Source organism: Clytia hemisphaerica, unplaced genomic scaffold (assembly GCF_902728285.1).
Source record: "Clytia hemisphaerica strain Z4C2 unplaced genomic scaffold, Clytia hemisphaerica genome assembly, whole genome shotgun sequence".
NCBI classification, from domain to species: Eukaryota; Metazoa; Cnidaria; class Hydrozoa; order Leptothecata; family Clytiidae; genus Clytia; species Clytia hemisphaerica.
The window spans coordinates 2312113-2331702 of NW_027103836.1; the positions used below are offsets into that span (position 1 = coordinate 2312113).

The 19590-nt window shown below is 35.3% G+C and overlaps 1 protein-coding gene across 1 annotated transcript in view; it reads left to right on the forward strand.

Moving 5' to 3' along the window:
• LOC136807229 (coiled-coil and C2 domain-containing protein 2A-like) overlaps positions 1-19590 on the forward strand; it is a 48062-nt gene that overhangs the window by 2723 nt on the left and 25749 nt on the right. Inside the window, exons 9-17 of the mRNA XM_067063824.1 lie at positions 611-750; positions 7447-7578; positions 8026-8068; positions 8623-8783; positions 11765-11889; positions 12819-12959; positions 18088-18159; positions 18622-18706; positions 19101-19152. Of these exons, the coding sequence (XP_066919925.1) occupies positions 611-750; positions 7447-7578; positions 8026-8068; positions 8623-8783; positions 11765-11889; positions 12819-12959; positions 18088-18159; positions 18622-18706; positions 19101-19152 (951 nt within the window). The remainder of the gene's footprint in view (positions 1-610; positions 751-7446; positions 7579-8025; positions 8069-8622; positions 8784-11764; positions 11890-12818; positions 12960-18087; positions 18160-18621; positions 18707-19100; positions 19153-19590) is intronic.

Consider the following 19590-nt stretch of genomic DNA (forward strand, 5'->3'; position numbering starts at 1 on the left):
GAATCATATTTTCTAAGAACTGGAAGTTTTGGACAATTTTGTTAGTACGAAATTTTGTTTTTGGATATTTGGAAAAAAAAATAGTGAAAAACTCTGGGCCCAAAAAATCCATAATGGCAGCTTGAGGGCTAGGTGAAGTATTGGCTTTTTGCCAAGTGTAAAATTCTGACTTTTAGAGAAAACATTTCAAGTCGCAACAACTAAGGTAACATTTCAAGTTGCAACTAAGGTAACATTTCAAGTTGCAACTATAAGGTCATATGGGTTTCTTTTGATTTTCTGAAAGTACTCACGGTAATTTTACCGTCAAAAAATCCAAAAAAACCATGTGACCTTTATTGCACTTTGCATGATGGCGGCCTAGATATGACGCGAACAAAAGTCACTTTTGTTTCGATTGCTCAGCTTTTGAGCATTTAAGAATGGCTGATCTGATCTAGGCGGTAAGTTACTGCAAGCTGTGAGTAGGTGTGGCGCTCCACCTCAGCATTCGATCTCCCATGTCTAGCACAAATGAAAAAGATGATAGACTCCTGGCTCCACCGAAAGCCATCAGATGAATATACTTACTTACTAACTACTTTACTTATTCTCCTTTTCACTTTTTTAGCTCCTGCTGAAACAAAAGTACCTGTTGGAAATATACCAAGAAATTTGGAGGATGAAGGTTTTTTCATCGGTGAACCACCCCGTATTCCACTATCAACATTGAGCAAAATGGAAAACAGGATATTGGCTGCTGATAAAGAGGTATAAATATAGTTGGCTCTCACTCATTCGGACTCAGACAAGGAATCTTATTTGTTCAAATTGTAAAGAGATTCGAATTATAGAAAATGTTTTGAGAGTTTCTCTATGACAGGGACTGGAAATTAGTCTGAATTATAGAAAGATTCGAATAATAGAAGTCTACTTTATGTTTATTGTTTATTTGATAAAGATAAAAGAAAACGGTGTATTTCTTCTCAATACTTTAATTTTGTTGCTTACGCATTCATAATTTGATTAGAACAATTTTGTTTTGATATATCTTTTTCAAAGGCTAGATCTTTTGAGAGTTTTTTAAGACTTCGAAGTTTAGAGTGAAGAGATTGGGGAATTTGTTAACTCTATCTTAAAAATGTTTTGAAACGTTATAATTGATGGTTTACGGTCCGTAAAATGTACATAGTTAGAGGTGCCTGTGGAGATAAAAAATGTCTATGTTATAATACTTTAACTCTCACCCTAAAACCCGGGCCCTAAACTGAAAAACATAAAAAACCAAATAATTGTACCTAAGATAACAGTAAATAAAATCCAACAAGCCCTTCTCAGACACCATCTACGTAACAACTTCTCCTCTTGAGAAATATGACAGTCTCTTAACGCCTCGCCAGGATTCTTCAAAAGTTGATTCAGCGACTCTTTCTTTTCCATTGTCTTTTTCTTTTTCGTAATAATGAGGGATGTTTTGTTTTGCTTGATTTCTCGTCTTATTCGGGTTGCTATTCGATCAAGCCAGTCAACAACCTCTTGATGGTGTTCATTGATTGTGTCAATTGATTTTGCAACATGACCGTTCAATGAAAAATATCCTCGGGAACAGCACTTTAAACAAGCATCTGTTCCTTTACATTCCTTAAGATCCACCAGAGTCAAATCTGTGATATACGCTGAAAAATCGTACTCGCTAATATGCAAATCTTCAAAATAAAAATTAATTCTGGCTAAATTTTGGAAAGGCTCTCGAATCTGGTCTGTAAATTTATGGGGCATCATTTCACACGTTAGTTTGACACCTCTTTTCCATTCAGCCATGTCATAAATGAGTCGTATCACTTGAAAATATGTTTCGGCAAGACATCCAAGGAGAGCCTCGTCATCGCTTGTATATCGATTTTCCAAATTTATCGAAAATTCAGATCCTCTACTATTTAGCGTTTCCAGATAGATAAAATTCTGAATTTTATTTTCCACACAGTCTATATTTGTTATATCAGTTAATTGGAATAGATTTTGTGTGGATATGAAAAAGTTTGGTAAACATTTCTCATTTATTGCCCTATGTACGGTATCGATGAGCTCTTTAAAAAAGACTTGGGTAGTCCATTCTGTTTGTGGATGTTCTTGTTCAAAATACGCAGATACAGCTAAAAACGTTGTCTTTAAAAAGTATGATGGTATCTCCTTTACATCTTTTACAAAAGCGTGTTTCAAATGTAAAAACGCTTTTCTTTGATAATAGGGTAAATTAAGTAGAATTTCTAACTCAACTAACGAAAATGAAATCCTCCATTCTAGTTTAGCAAGAGGACTACCAGGAAAACTCTTGGCAATCAAGAATAATGGTATATTCTTAAGTTTGTCCATAGCTTCTGGTATTGGAAACTCCTGCAGTATCTCTTTAGGCCATTCTGCTAATCGCAATCCAATCACGAAGTCTTTGTTGGAATAACTTATCGCAGCTCTAATCTTTGTGGTGTCCTCAAAATTATACTGTTGTTTTTTATGAGGCTCTTGACCTGTTAGGAACAAAGGTGCTAGTTTCTGTTGTACAATATGTGAATACAAATATCTCCCATTCGCATCTTCGATAGTATAGAAGCCAGGATTCTCTGTCGCTTTAAAATAAAACCCTCCAGGTGGGACATCGTGTTGCTTTTCACGAAAATCACGAACCAAACCAGGACCTATTTCATAAAGATAATCATAGTCTGATTGATTTGTGTAAAGAAATTCAGCTCGACTTCCTGTTAAATATCTCTGTATCGGGGTTGGAAATAAAACATGGGACGGTTCATAACCTTCCACTGTAAATGGAACTGTTTCTGAAAAATCCAGAGTTCTGAAAGCTACTTCGGCCTCATAGTCATCTTGGTTTAGTGTGGACAGAAGGTTTAATGTCTCTTCTGTTGTTGTTGTTGATGAAACAGACATGTCTCCTCGTGTATGTTTTCTTCCTGTCAATAGATGAAAAGTGAAGTTGTTACGATTACTGAATTAGCTTCCATTAATTCATGAAGAATATCTGAAAGTTCATGGTAAAAATATCTGGCATGACATGCCAATTCCCTTTTTTATTTGAAGAAATTCATAGAATTTTCTGTGCAACTATCTTGGATAGGCAGATCGAATTGAATAGAATCTCACGCCATTAAATCATTTATGTTATTATAAAGATCACATAATCTTTGATAAAAAAGCACGCTTTGCACTCAAAAATGATATGAATTTGAACAATACTTGAAAGCTGTTTAAAAAGCTTGATTACATTTCAAACCACTATCTATAATTGTGATATCTTATTCTTTTGTAAGGTTTTTCTCTCGCCATTTGAATATACTTATTTCAGTCTAGGCTATTTATGACGTACATTACATAATTTATTGTGAGTACCCGAGACCTTCTTTGTGTCTTCGAAGCCTCGTGTTTGCGAATTTAAAGCCCTAGTCGAGCCAACCCAATCATTCCTATAAAAATTTTTTTTTTTAGCTCTACTCGGAGTTATTCAATTTCTTTTCTTGAGTTTTTATATACCGGGTGCACCAAAAAAAAGTATACAGGTTTGCCGAGATATTGTGAGCTTCAGGATTTATATTTTTTGTTCATTCTTTTTTTATTGTATAGAGGATGCTCTAACTTGAATTTTGAGCTATTATACATTAAATTTGAAAAAGTAGTTCGAAAGTCATTTCCAAAAAACTGACTTTTTTTACATGTCGAAATTTCAAAAAATCATTAAAAACAGCAATCACGCTATAAATAAGACAAAATGACAAAAACACAATTTCATTGTCTTTTTGATTCTTTTTTGTCCTATCTTATATTTTGCCAACGATTTGTCCATCTTATTTACACGTCAAGAATATTTCCAACACCAACAAACTCAATGTAGACCCAAGTTCTTTGAGCAACTAGTTGGGGAATGGTGATTTATTTTTTCAAAAATTTTCTCACGTAGCACACCACAAAGTTTAGGTATAAACTTATTTCTTTTTTTATGATTTTTGTTGGCTAAAACGTTTAGAACATCCCAGACTTAGTCAAAAATTGCAAGAAAATGAATCGGCGAATCAGAAACTTCTCTATTGTTTATTAACCGTATTAATTATTCGTAAAATGTCCCTTTAAAAATGGCGCCTTTGGCATAAACAAAGATGGCGATTCGACAAAAAAACCGCGATAAAAAAGCTCAATTTCAAGCGTTTTAGAGCTGTTTTCTTCCTAAAAATACAGCCCTACAGCAATGTTTTTAATCTGAAAGGTTATATCGCTACTTTGACAGCAATCTTTACTGTTATGTTTTTATTTTTCTTTGCATTTTACAGAACTTAGAATCTCTTAGAATCCAGAGTAGCAGTGTGAGTGTCCAGGGTGTCGGTTTGTTAGGTTTTTTACATGTTTTTGAAGAGAAAGAGAACGCGAGAGATCAATCTCTCGCTATTAGATTTACATAAACCATTCGTAAGGTAATTGGCCAACAATGGAAAGAGCAAACAAACCATTAGCTCAGAGAGAGGAGAATACACTCTCCGTTCTCTTTCTATCCTTTTTAAAGTTTGAAGGGAAGCTCACGATTTAAAGACTCTCCGATGAAGCGTTTGTCAGACCTTTTTATCAACTAAACAGAAGTAAAAAATATCTCACTCTCTCAATCACGAACTGAAAGGTTTGCAAGGATCAAAGAAGAGAGCTTGAAAGGGGGCTTTGTTATCAATCAACATGATTTTGCGAAATATTAATGATAGCATACTTCTTTATTTCAAAGCAACTGATCATACGAATTACTCTCATGAATTGATCAAGCTTTTCTACCAAATTAAGCTAGGTTTTAAAAATGATGCATTTCGACTTATATCGGGCTGTTTCATCAATACCCATGGACTCATCGGTCGAAACATAACTTATGATTTTTATTTGGAGCATTTTAGTGGATATTTAAGTTTTTAAGATCATTACGAGGACATTTGAATGAAAAGAACTACAAGGATTACAAAAGCTTTAAATAACACACAGGCAATTGTGAATAGCTTTGAGAAAGGTCTACTACTTATTGAATCAATGATTTGATTTGAATGTTTTGATTTTGATATGTTTTACCGTGGTTACTCTTACTAAGATAAAAAAGCCGCGGCTAAATCAGATAATTGCGCATAATTGTTTAGTGAGTGAGTTCGCGGCTCCGATAATTATTACAAATATTTCACAGCTTTTTTCGACCAATCAGGTTCAACTCGCTATATTGTAGCGAGCAGAACGGTGGGATGTTCTAAACGTTTTCACACCACACCTCTCTTGGAGATTTCCAAAAAAAATTTTCAGCTTTACCAAAAATATTTTTCCACATGGAAAATTCCGTAACGAGTTTTGATGAACACAGTTGCATTTTTTGGTATTTTTATGTGTAAAGAAGGTAAGTGCCAAGAGAAAAGTTTGCTCGCTGTTTTTGATGATTTTTTGAAATTTCGACATTAAAAAAAAGTCCGTTTGTTTGAAATAATTTTCGAATTACTTTTTCAAACCTAATGCATGATAGCTCAAAATTCAAGTTAGAACATCCTCTATGCGATAAAAAAAGAATGAACAAAAAATTTTAATCCTGAAGCTCACAATATCTCGACAAAGTTGTATACTTTTTTTTGGTGCACCCGTTACACGCTTTTTTTTATAAGAATGGTGTAAATCCATTTCATCATGGATATTCTTAATTCATTTGGGAAAATCATCCTAATATATTCTTACAGCACTCTTAGGTTAGGATCCTAACTCAGACTAAATTTACAATTTAGTACATACGTCTCAAGCATAAAATGGCATTTTTGTGAAAGGAGTGAGCATTACTTGGGGGTAATTGAGAGTTTGTAATTAAAAATGCTCTAAAAATGGCATTCTTAGCTTGAGTAGCAAGATTCCATGATGGTGATATTCTTACTATATTCTTAATTTTTTGGCCATTTTCATCATGGACATACTTATAAAGTGTATTCTTATAAAAAATCGTGTATTTCAGGTCATCTATATCTGGGCCTAACTTATGCAACCGATCTCTTGCCGTGTCGAAGTGAATATAGCAAAGCGACTTTAAATCCAAATTTAAACTCAGTTCGTTCATTTGAGCATGGCAAATTTAGCTGGACTTAAAAAATGCGACAAAAAATCGGCATTGATTTAAACGGGCTATTTTGTTGCTGTTCGTTGTTACAATAATGTTTTCATGTGAAATAGCACGAAATGTCTTTCTTTCTTTTGTACATATTGGGGCTTTTTAAACATTGGCAATTTTCCCCATTTTTACGAGAAATTACTTTAAAACAGTTAATAAAATTCATGATCGTGCTAGGTTGTGTCTTAAAAAAGATGACGAATCCTAAAGGTTGCCATCCTACACTCCCTAGTCTACACAATAGAAAGCACCAGGCTTTTAGGCCTTACTCTTGGTCTATAGACACTGCTATGGGCAGCCAAAAGTGACCCCCACCGTGAATCCACCTATTAATAAGATTAAACACAATAAAAAAGAAGTTTATCAATAGAGATTTAAAATAAAAGAATGTTTAAAACACAGCTGATTGGCTTAGGTTTGGAAACTCTATTGTTTCATCAAAACCTCAGTGCGCATTCGATGTATCCGGAGAAATTCAATATTCAAAACAAGATCAGTGCTCCCATAGTATAAGAAAGCCGCGGCTGGAATGATAACATCTGAACTTCTCTTGTTCTATCTCTGTCGTATTTGATGACTATTTGTTGATCAAGAAATCAGTAATGTAGCATCTTTAATGGTAGATTTTATTGGTTTGTCGTTAATACTTACTTCTTAGCGCGTTTTAGACATTAATGATATGCCCTTGATAATACACTTGCATTATAAAATCATTGTAAAGGAAAGATCAACAATAAGAAATTTAAACAAGCACAAAATGGCTGTGCTGAAAGAACTCAAAAATTAATAAAGTGCCTCGGATGCCTTCGCAAAATTTCAGTAAAATCTTTTTAGAAATCAATGAAAAAGTACATCAAGATAATACTGTGAAAATTTCAAGCCAGCAACTTCAAAATTCATCATTCAAACTGACAGGAAAGTTTTCATCTTGAATATAGTTCTTATAATTTCAATTTTGGCGAAAAACTATTGCTTCCACAAAATACCCCTAAAATATGTCCAAAATTAGTTCAAGTGTTCTATTAGGTACATATTCAAAGATATCTAGCAATAAAAAAACTTTTTTTAATGGAAAATAAGGGAAACATTTCAAAAACTATCTACCATTATAAACTGAGAATCTTGACGTTCTTATAAAGCTCGGAGACAGAGATAGAACAGCAATTAACTTAAAAGACAATGCTGTAAATATTCCAGCCGCGGCTTTCTTATACTATGGTGCTCCTATTCCGAAGAGTAGGAGTTTAACGCTTGAAACGAACGGTAGCCCAACCCTCCCCTACTATTGTATCAAATTTTAGAAAGCACACAGTTGGTTTAACGAAGATGGAAGATTGAAATGTTTACCCAACCCGTTGAAAAAGCAATCTGTTCGAAGACTTATCACAGATGAAGAAAATATTGACCCACTTCTTGAATTAGACTGGCAGAAGGTTTGATTTTGATTATCGTTTTATGACATAGCCCAATCCTTTCAATCATTGACATACCGTCGCTTTCCGCACAAAGCTTCGACTGCCACTTTTCTATAGTCCGAGTAGTTGAAAGATGAATGTCGGAAAGTTAGGTAGTTATGTAAGTAAATACAAGATTTTCCGTACCTTTAGAAAAAACACTTTCCAATCTCATGCCGGTTATCTCGGAAAAAATAGCAGAAAACCCCCGGAAAAGTAAGGAGAATCTTAGGGCGGGAAAATCTTATGGAAAACGACGGTAGTCACCTTTCAATCATTGAAGTCTCTGAGTTTTAAATATCCAATTTTCCCAAAACTTTCAATCTACCATCATTTCTCAAATTAATGCTTTTTCTAGATCGAGCCAATTAGTGAACCGCTATCAGTTTTCACGCTAAGCAAAAAACTATTCATTTTACATTTCAGGCTGAAATCAATTCATTTGATACAAAATATATTGACGAGTATGGTACGTATCGTTTCTCTAACTTATCTACGATATCGAAACTATAGCCTAATTGATTTGTTTTGTAACCTAAAAGAGGCTCCCAGACGTTTGCATCATGTTGTAATTAAAATTTTTCTAAAACCCGATAATCTCCCGTGGTAGTGTTAGGAAAAACCAGCATGAAAAGGGTTATCTTTCGCTATTTTTGCGCAATCAACGTAGTGAAATGTGTGATCGTGCTGGAGCAAAAACTTAGCGTTATGACTTTTGAAGGATGCTGCTGGGAAGGGCCATTATTGACAATTATACATTAAAGCTAGTCTTTCTTTCTTTTTATGATGAAAAACGTTACGTCACACTCATTTTTGATTGGATACCGTCAGTAGGGACCTACTAGCGCCGTGACCCATGAACCATTTTATAGCAACCATAGAGGTGGCTCAATCTACATTCGTGATTGACATTTTCTTGGAATGACCCTTTACAAAACATTTAGTCTCAAAATCTCAAGTAGACACTTCATACACTTCTTTTTTTTGAAACGGCCGACATAATTATTTTTTTCTCTACTCCAGGCAACTCTCACTATCAACTCGATGTTGACGTATCAATGATCAAATTTACACATCACCCTTTGTTCAGTAGGGAACATGTGTTAGAATCCAGACTCCTTCAATTGTATAATCAATTCGTTTTACGACAGAAAAGTGGACTCAAAGAACATTTGAACACAAAGGTTTGTTCTTACCATTCTCCTTTTAAGAACAAATTTAGAACATCAAGTTATCAGTACGCTTGGAATAACAATTCATGATATGCACCTTTGCAATGTCTTCCGTTCCACCCAATAGCTGATTGGTTGAAAGTGACGTATTGACTGCTTTTACGTCACTTCCAACCAATCAGCTATTGGGTCCATGACGTAATGTCAGAAGACATTGCAGTGGTGCATATCATGAATTGAGAATTTTGTGATGAAGCTTTCTGGAATTTTGTGCACATTTTAATTCTCTACGCACTCTTTTTGGACCTACCTAAGGTAGTCCTTTAAATTAACCCTTGTCCGTTCGTTCGTTCGTTCGTTCGTCCGTTCGTTCGTTCGTCCGTTCGTTCGTTCGTTCGTTCGTCCGTTCGTCTGTTGGCAGCTTTTCTCGGGATCGGCTCATTAGTTTTTTCTAATTTTTTGCACAATGATGCAAAATGGCTATGCCCAAAATGTGACGGAGCCCAATTTTCGAAAAAAAAAATTTTCCGGCCGAAAATGGCGGAAATATGCCGGAAAAACTGGTTTTCGGCATTTTCTCGAGATTTCATCATTAGTTTTTTCTGATTTTTTGCTCAAACATGCGTATTAACAATGCCCAAAACATGGCCTAGTCCGATTTTTGAGAAAAAATTTTTTCCGGCCGAAAATGCCGGAAATATGCCGGAAATCGCCGTTTTTCTGGATTTTCATTGGACTTTTCCATATAATTGGTTGTTTTTTCATTCAAAAAGATTATTAATAGCAATGCCCACCATCAAGCATGTTTCAATTTTCAATAAAATTGATTTTTGAAGCCGGAACTTTCTAAAAATCGCCGGAACAGCCGATTTCCGCCGGAAAAACGGCATTTCTTGAATTTCTTGAGCTGTACTTCATATTTTTCATGAAATTTTGCACACTGATGCAAAATGTCAATACCTAAATTGTGACGGAGCCCGATTTTTGAAAAAATTCATTTCAGGCCGAAAATGCCGGAAATATGCCGGAAAAACTGTTTTTTTGGTATTTTCTCGAGATTTTATTATTAGTTTTTTCTGATTTTTTGCTCAAAGATGCGTATTAACAATGTTCAAAACATGGCCGAGTCCGATTTTTAAGAAAATTTTTTTTCCGGCGGAAAATGCCTGAAATATGCCGGAAATCGCCGTTTTTCTAGATTTTCATTGAACTTTTCCATATAATTGGTTGTTTTTTCATTCAAAAACATTATCAATAGCAATGCCCACCACCGAGCATGTTTCAATTTTCAATAAAATTGAATTTTGAAGCCGGAACTATTTTAAAAGTCGCCGGAACAACCTATTTTCGCCGGAAAGACAGTATTTCTTGAATTTCTCGAGCTGTACTTTATATATTTTTATGAAATTTTGCACACTGATGCAATAGGACAATACCTAAAATGTGACGGAGCCCGATTTTCGAAAAACATTTTTTTCCGGCCGAAAATGCCGGAAATATGCCGGAAAACCCGTTTTTTTGACTTTTTCTCGAATTTTCATTTTCAGATTTTTCTGACTTTTTGCAGAAATATGCGTATCGATTTTTGAGAAAAAAAATTTTCCGATTGCCGGAAATCGCCGTTTTTGCAGATTTTCATTGGATTTTTTCCTTGTATTTCTATGTTTTTCACACAAAAACATTATTGATAACAATGCTCACCATCAAGCATGATTCAATTGTCAATAAAACTGATTTTTGCGACCAGAACTTCCTATTTATTTTTTCCCTACAACCCTTCTCTCTCCCCCCATCAACAATCAATGATGAATTTATTGTGTTGTGTATTTTGCTAAATGCTATATTTTCTGACTGATTTTTTTCATTTTTCTTTTCGTATTGCTAACTAACTTTCATCATCAGGTAGGTCCATTCAGCATGTTGCTTGTAATTCCTAAGAACACATTGAGGACAACGGACATCAGTTCACTTAGAAAAACAACTGAGAAAATTTGTGAAGCTTTCTGGAATTTTGTACACATTTTAGATTTGAGTTAAAGATAAAATATCTCCTTTTCATCGGCTTTTCATGTTTTTTGAACCTTAGCGATCTGATTTCTAGCGTCAAAGGCAAAGAGTATTGACACAAAACCGTTTTCAGCTTGTTAACCAAATACAAACGGAATATTGATAAACGAAGAATATAGGTAATGCAACAAACAACTCTTCTTTGGCTTTTAAATTGGGATCTGGATTAGAATAGAACACAATTTGAGCATAAAATGTCTTAAAAAAAGTAAAAAAGGACATCATGCAATTTAATTTGTCCTTAGGCTCTGGCCTAAATTGAGCCTTGTGTTCTTATAAAATTGTTCTTACAAAAAGATGATGTACAATCATGGACAAAAGGTTTGTAGACTTCTGCAATCTTTGCAAAATACCTTAAAGGAAGAAATTTTGGCGGGAATTTAATTTGGCGGATGGACAAAAAAACTAAATTTGGCGGGAATTTAATTTGGCGTTTGCTGAAAAATGTATCCTTAAAATGGCGTAAAATTAGCAAAACAAATGCAAAACCTTAAAAGAGATCATATTTTCAAAAATTTTAATTTGGCGGATGGCGGAAAAAAGAAATTTTGGCGGGAACTTAATTTGGCGGATTCTGGCCAAATCCGCCAAATCCGCCAAATTTTCTTTCCGCCAAAATTTTCTTTCCGCCAAAATTTCTTCCTTTAAGGTACTTTAATATCGATCAAAAACAAGTTCCCAAGAGGCTGGATTAACTGGCTTACACCAGTATCAAAACGCTGATTTTTTGCTTGTGGTTCCCTCAAAAGCAATTCTAAAGCAATGCAACGACTTCAAAAGTGTTTTTCTTAACTTCCCTTCCCTTTCAGACACATTGAAGAGTCATTTTGCTCTATTTCTCATCATTTTTCACTGAAATTTCATTTGTCTACAACCTTTTGTCCATGATTGTATTTTATTATTCTTTTTGTTTTTTTACTTTCCAGCTTGAAGCTTTGCGAGTATCTTACCAACAAATGAAAGACTCTACGCGGGAGATTGAGAAACGAAACAGTGAACTTTTAACACAACAACACAACAAAAGAATGCGTGAATTCCAAAATGATATCAGGTATATATGTTATAGTTAACTCTCGAGCGGAGAATCTTTATTTGTTCGAATTACAAAGAGAGATTCGAATTAAAATAAAGCAGTTTAAAAGATTTCTCCTAAACGGGGACTGGAAACAAGTTCGAGTTATAGAAGGACTCAAATAATTAAAGAGACTGTTGACTGTATCTTTTAAAAAGTCTAAAACAGTAGACTTCCCGTTTCGAACCTCTCATAATTTGAAAATATTATTATTCAAAGTAAGATGGCTTTCCTCTTGGATCTGTTTGAAGTCAAATCAAACAAAAAACATCCCCTTGTTTAGAAATTGAATTATTGGAAAACTTAAGTTCTAGTCCTTGTGGAGGTACATCTTGGTTTAATTCTGGCCACCGCCATTTTCTTGAAGTTTCTTTATCGGGAAATTGGAAGTTGAAAGAAGGCGATGGTGTATATTTCTCGTGGTGTTGATATTTTATGGCTGTTTAACTTATACTGTTGACAAAGCACTTTAAATTACAGTCAAACTTTATCATAAATTACGTCACAAGCAACGCTTACCTCGTTTTCAAAATACTGCTATGGCTTTTGACTTTCAGAGGAGTTCATAAGAAGTACTCTCTTTATGAAAATAACAGCTTAAATGATTATATCACCTCTGTGATGGTTTCAAAACGATGCTTTTTTACACTAATTGGCCCCAAAAATGCTGGTGGCCCCCAGAATGCAGGTTTGATGTAAAAACCATTTGGGAGGTGTATTACAAACATTTGGGTTGAATTTTTTCATAAATCATTAATTCTGAAAAAGATTTATAATTTGAACTGCGTTCCGCATGCCAGTTACTGTACTCATTTTGCCTCCCCTCAATATGAAAATGCTTTCACTAGCCTGTTGAGTAGAAAACAACTTGAATTCTCAGGCTAAACAGTACCATCTGCTTTTTACAGGGAGCTGCGAACAAACATTGAAAATGATGAGATCAAAGAACGTTCTTTGCTGATGCATATTCTGCAGACCTGGCAAATGTTGAAAAAATTGCGAGAATTTCAAGGTTACATCAATACGTCCACAACATTGAAAGTTCGAAAGTAAGTATAAAAAACATAAAAAAACACTTAAAAAGCTGCTTTTTCCAACAAATTCAACTACTACAACCAACTAGTTGACCAAATGGCATCGGCTACATCATCCGTAAGGCCAAAACAATCTACTGCTTCTAAGAAAATCTTAATGAAAGAAGATATCATTATATGCACCGAAAATCGATGTGTTGACGACAGGGATTCAGATTCGCTAACCTGTGCAAAATGTAAGAGATTCACTACAGATGTTGTATGCTTCCTGCATTCCATATTCAAACACTCAAAGCCAACAGAACCCAGAAATACATTTGTATCAACTGCGTTGAAGTTGAACCCAAGCTGCTCGAACTGGTCCCCAAGAAGGAAAAGGCTCAACCATCGCTTCAAACCCAAAATGAAATCAAACGCCTTCGCAGAGAAATCGACGCATGCGAAGGAATTATAAAAAGTAGTCGTGACTTTGAGGATCACCTCAAGAAACAGCTTGAAGATAAAGACGCAGATCTCCAACTCTGAAAGCTGACCCCGGCCTGCATACACTCGAGTTTGCTGAAAAGAAATTCGAACGAAAGCTTGACGAATTCAAGGACAGTATCCTGTCAACAATAAAGAACGAATGCCAACAAGCTATGAAATCGTATTCAGAAGCCACAAAATCTGGTCTCCCTCAACAACCGACGAGTGACACGAGCGGAATCAAACTTGCGATTAAACAAGCCAGAGACGAAGAGATCGCTCTTGAGATGGAGAAGAGGAGAAGAGCCACGAACATCATCGTTCACGGAATAAAAGAAGAAGAACAGGTATGCGATAATAGTGACAAAAATAATCATACTAGGGACTGTGAATGGGCTGATCAATTAATTAAGGATTTGCATGTTTCTTCTAAGATCAAAAAAATATTTAGAATAGGTAAGAAACCAAATCGTCCACTGTTAATTTGCCTCGATAGTGAAGATGATAAACTTAAGATCATGGGAAATCTCCCATCACTTAAAGGTAACGATACTTATAAAGGCATAAGTATCACAGAAGACCTATGTAGGTCCCAACGTGAAAAGTATAAAGAGCTATCACAACAGGCGAAAGACCTAAATGATGACCTAGAAACCGATGAATTTATTTATCGGGTTCGAGGATCGTCAAAAAACGGCTTCGACATAAAGAAGGTGTACAACAAAACACAAAAACGATACAACAACCCAATCAATCAATAAAACCGATCGATAACGATAACGACAGCTTGAATGAAAACCCACCTAACAAAAACGATTCAAAAAACACAACCACAACAATTAGTGAACTTACTATCATCTACACAAATGCAGACCAAATGACATCTAAGAAGAAAAATGAACTTTTAAAGCACGTCGCTACTGAACAACCTCATATAATTGCGATCACCGAAGTCAACACCAAACGGATCTCTGAGAGAAAAGATCAAGACTACTCAATTGAGAATTATTCTACACCAAATAAAACTAACATAGGAATACAAAAAAAGAGAGGAATCATCATTCTAGTCCACAAGTCTATTGATCACCTCATCCTACAAATACAAACGAAAGTTAAATTTGAAGAGACTTGTCTGTTAGAAATTGCAATGGAGAACAAAGACACCATGTTACTCGGATGTCTTTATAGAAGCCCGACAAAAACTGAAACAAATATCTTCGATGAAAATAACAAGAACATGAATAAGCTCATAAAAGATCTCTGCTTAAATCCGAAATACACTCATATATGTCTTATAGGTGACTTTAACTATAAGAAAATCGATTGGGTCCATTGGTCCTCACCTTGTGAAGAAGATAGCGACGAGGAGAAATTCCTTGATGCTTTAAGAGACTGTTTTTTATACCAACATGTCCTTGAGCCGACACGGCGACGAGGCACCGACAAACCGTCAATACTCGATCTCATCCTTACAGGGGAAGAAAATCAAATTTCCGAGATAAAATACCTTGCCCCACTCCATCTCAGTGATCACAGTGTCCTCTCCTTTAAATTCTATGGCTATTTCACAATTAAAAACGAGCTTGATAGATATCAATACAGCAAAGCCAACTACCAGTTTATGAGATCTCATCTAAGCCATATCAATTGGTCTATCGAATTCATCCAAAATTCGATTGAATTAGATGTGAATGAGAGTTGGGACCTATTCCTAAAACAAATGATCGAGCTCCGAAACCTCTATGTGCCACTTACCCACAATAAGAACAACCTGTCAAATCAAAGAAGGAAAGGGAAGCATCCCTTAGATCCAAAAATTTGTCAGATAATTAAAGAGAAACGTAAGGCGCATAGAAAATGGATCATCTCACTTCAAAATGACGACACTGAGAGACGTAGAAGGGAGTACGTAAGATGGCGCAACGCCGCTAATAGTGCCCTGACTCGCTTCAAGAGAGAGTTCGAAAAAAAGATCAGCGAACAATCAAAAACAAATCCAAAAAGATTCTGGAAATATGTACGCAGCAATCTGAAAGCAAGAACGGGAATACATCCTCTCCTCGAAAACCCTAATAATGAAAATTCGATCAAATATGATGACAAAAGTAAAGCCAACATACTCCAGAGCCAATTCTGTAGTGTCTTTACACGTGAGCCACTTGAACAACTCCCTGAATTCCATTCCAGGACGGATAAAGAAGTAGAGATAAACATACTAACTGAAACTATTAAAAAGGAGCTCAAGGCGCTAAATCCAAACAAATCCATGGGGCCAGATGAACTTCACCCAAGGATGATCAAGGAGCTCGCTGAATATATTGCAGAACCGCTTTTCCTTATAATGACAAAATCTCTCAACGAAAGTTGTCTCCCAAACGACTGGAAGCATGCTAATGTATCACCTGTTTACAAAAAAGGAAACAAAAATATAGCTGAAAACTACCGTCCGATTAGCCTGACATCCATTGTGTGTCGAATGATGGAAAAGATTCTTAAAACACATATTATGTCACATCTAGAGCAAGAGAAACTACTTTCTAACAAGCAACATGGTTTTATCAATCGCCGATCAACAGTAACACAACTGCTAAACTATCTAGATGTGTGTACCGAAGACATTGCTAACGGTAAAGCTGTTGACGCAGTATACTTTGACTTTGCAAAGGCATTCGACTCAGTTCCCCACCAAAGGCTCTTAATCAAATTAGAAGCCTACGGAATAAGAAATAAGTTGCTTGAATGGATCAGATACTTCCTGAAGGATCGATTTCAGATAGTTAAAGTAAATGGAGCTGAATCCGATAAACAATTAGTTCTTAGTGGAGTACCCCAAGGTAGTGTCCTAGGGCCTACCCTTTTCGTTCTATATCAACGATTTACCGGATTCAATTAAATCACAACTCTTTCTATTTGCTGACGACACTAAACTTGTCAATAAAGTAGAATCAATTGAAGATGCACTTATAATCCAGGAGGACATCGATCGACTACAGCAATGGTCAGATACGTGGCTTTTAAAATTTCATCCCGACAAATGTCATGTACTAACGTTAGGTAAGCCGAATATAATTAAACATGTACATCAATACACACTCGGAGGAAATTTACTGAAACATGTACAATTCGAAAAGGATCTCGGAGTTATCTTTGACCAAAATCTCTCATTCGACCAACATATATCAAACCAAGTAAAAAAGGCAAACTCAATGGCTGGTCTAATTAGAAGAACCTTCACGTATCTCACTCCTGAATTATTCCGTAAACTTTACATAACATTTGTCAGGCCCCACCTAGAATATGCACAAGTCATTTGGTCACCAAAACTGAAAAAACACAAAAAACTTATAGAAGGTGTTCAGCGGCGCGCTACAAAAACGGTTGAAACATGTGGACGACTATGTTATGAAAGCAGACTACAAAGAATTGGAATCCCAAGTCTAAAATATAGGCGTGCGGTAAGTGATATGGTTGAGATCTTTAAACATTTAAATCACTATGAAAAATCGTGTGTTCCTAAGAAATTTAACCAACGAATAAGACCAATGAGAACACATAATTCTGAACTGGTAAGAATTTTCGGGAACGATGGTGTCCGTGGACCCCAGAGTAACTCCCTTTACTATCGGGGCATTCAACAGTGGAATAGCCTACCTGAAAAAGTAGTTAAATCATCTACAATACAAGAGTTTAAAGAAAACCTCGGTCTAGCTTGGAAAGAGAAAATGTTTGAGTATGATTGAAACTGTCACTATTGTTGCATATCTGTTTGAAGTTAACCTTTGTAATAAACCAAACCAATGTATGAGCGATTTATAGAGGCCCATGTGCTTGCACGGTGGCCTGGAAATCTGTAAAACATTATTATTATTATTAAGTATAGCAGTTGTTATATGGGGATGAAAGTTTGACTTCAATTTTAAACAAGAATCCCGTAGTGCGTGAAGGCCCAGCGACTCAAAAAAGAAGATATTGAAACAAATAAAGGTTAATCATGATAACATTCGTCAAGTTCATCATTGTTAAAGTTTGACTTCGGTCATATGTATTCAAGTGTTTGAAGTATCAATGTACACATTAGCCTGTTAGACAACGACCGATCTTTTACTGCGTTTTAACAAATAAAAAATTTGGTGTGGTGAAAAGGTACTGGCTAACTAAAAAAGGCTTAAGCCTGGATATCAAGGCTTAAACCAGTGCAACTGATATTGCTTCATTTTGCTCAGTTTGACCTTTATTATTTTGCTTAAATTCATGACATGCACCATTGCAATGTCTTCTGACATTACATCACAGACCCAACAGCTGATTGGTTGTAAGTGACGTATCGACTGATTTTACGTCACTTACAACCAATCAGCTATTGGGTCCGTGGAAGGCATTGCAATGGTGCATTAGCATGAATATCAGGGTTCCATGTCAAACTGGAAAGTATTTGAATGCATAATCATTTGACTATACGACATTCTTGGTCCTACATGCATGCACTTCCAGGCTTCTAGCGCAATGACATAGATCTTAAACTGTTGAACAACTAGACTTTCACATTTCTGGAAAGCTCTCTCATAGCTTCGTGGTTCAAGAAAAATTCGTTTGTATTTCGGTGACCCCTGGACGCCTCTCTAAAGAACTATCGACGACTCCAAGATACAGTGGAAACCAATCCTTTTCTTTTTTTTAGAGTATTGACGAATAAAGCTGACGATGAAGAAAGAATACAGAAAGAAATCATGGAAAAACTTGACGAACAAAGGTGGCCATTTTATTCATACTTACTAAACTTTTGATCTCATAAACAAGAACTGATAAATATGAAATACAGTCAACTCACTTCTATTTTTATTCAAATCTTTCTATAACATCGGTCCCTTCTGCTGGAAAGTCGTATAAAATATTCCCTGTAATCGGAATCTTTCTATAGTTCAAAGAAAAATCCCTTTTCCCTCGAAGAGAATTAGAGAGATTAGACTGTATTGTTTTTACCACTTGACTCGATGCGTGAAAAATTGAATTTTTTCAAGGTTTATATAGATTGGAATAGTTTTAAGCACATTCATTTCTGGCCCATTTTAGAAATCGAAAAATTTTCATTGAGAGGTTGACTTTCAGAGGCTCCCTTGGCCTTTAACTTTCACTTTACCGATTGATGCAGAGTACTAAATGACTACTAAAAAAGTTTTTTTCTCAAAATTCTAATCTTCTTTTTCGGCTTTAGGATACTTTTTCAAGAACAGAATGCGAGTGAGATTGCAGAATACGAAGAAAATTTGTTAAAATGGAAAAAATATATGCGAAAAAAGGTTTGTACCTTCGCCATTTTTACTTTTCCAGTCCATAGTAAAAAAGCAACAATTTTTTTTGTTAGAACTTTTTAATTTGGGCTAGGTTTTGATTTGTTGTTTTTTTTTGACAATTTTGAGTCATAAATACACTATAATATACAGAACTACTTTGGGTTATGAAATTTGGGCCCTCTAGTCGAACAAATCTACTCTTATTTGAAATAATTACTGCGATTACGAAAGGATTCATATGAATTCAGTTGATTTTTCACGTCATCTTAAAACCAGGGGATAACAATCGAGCTCAATCGAATTCGATTGGATTCGATCGATTAGATTTGATTGGTTCAACAATCGAAATTTTCAATTGACGTCCCCTGGTTAAAATCACCCTCTGTTGTCGTATTTTTAGAAGAAAATGGCGCAGGGATCTGTAAAAGGCGATAAGCGGCAACTAGTACCAGGTGAACCAATTTTATTTTGTTACCTACATGCAACGCAGTACAGTGCAGGTCTTTTTTATAAGAACATTCAAAAATTGTTTAAGCCTTCGAATGTTCTTACAATGTTTTTTTATTTTCACCATTTTGTGAATATCTTTGTCCATTTTCCTGAAGAAAGGTGTATTAGGGTCCGCAAAACCTTAAAAGTGTTCTTAAAACCATCGAAGCCTTATGTTCTAGAGTTTGTTCTTACACAAAAACCTGTGAACCTTTCATCAATTTTTTTTGCTTCCTACATACAACACAATACAGTGTAACCAATTCTAAAATATGCTAAAATACCTGAGAACCACTTTTACAGTTATATATACAGTAATAGGTGTTATATTATAATGCAATACTCGTTTTTCTTTTATAATAAGAACATAAGACTTTGATACCAAAAACTGTTTTAACGGG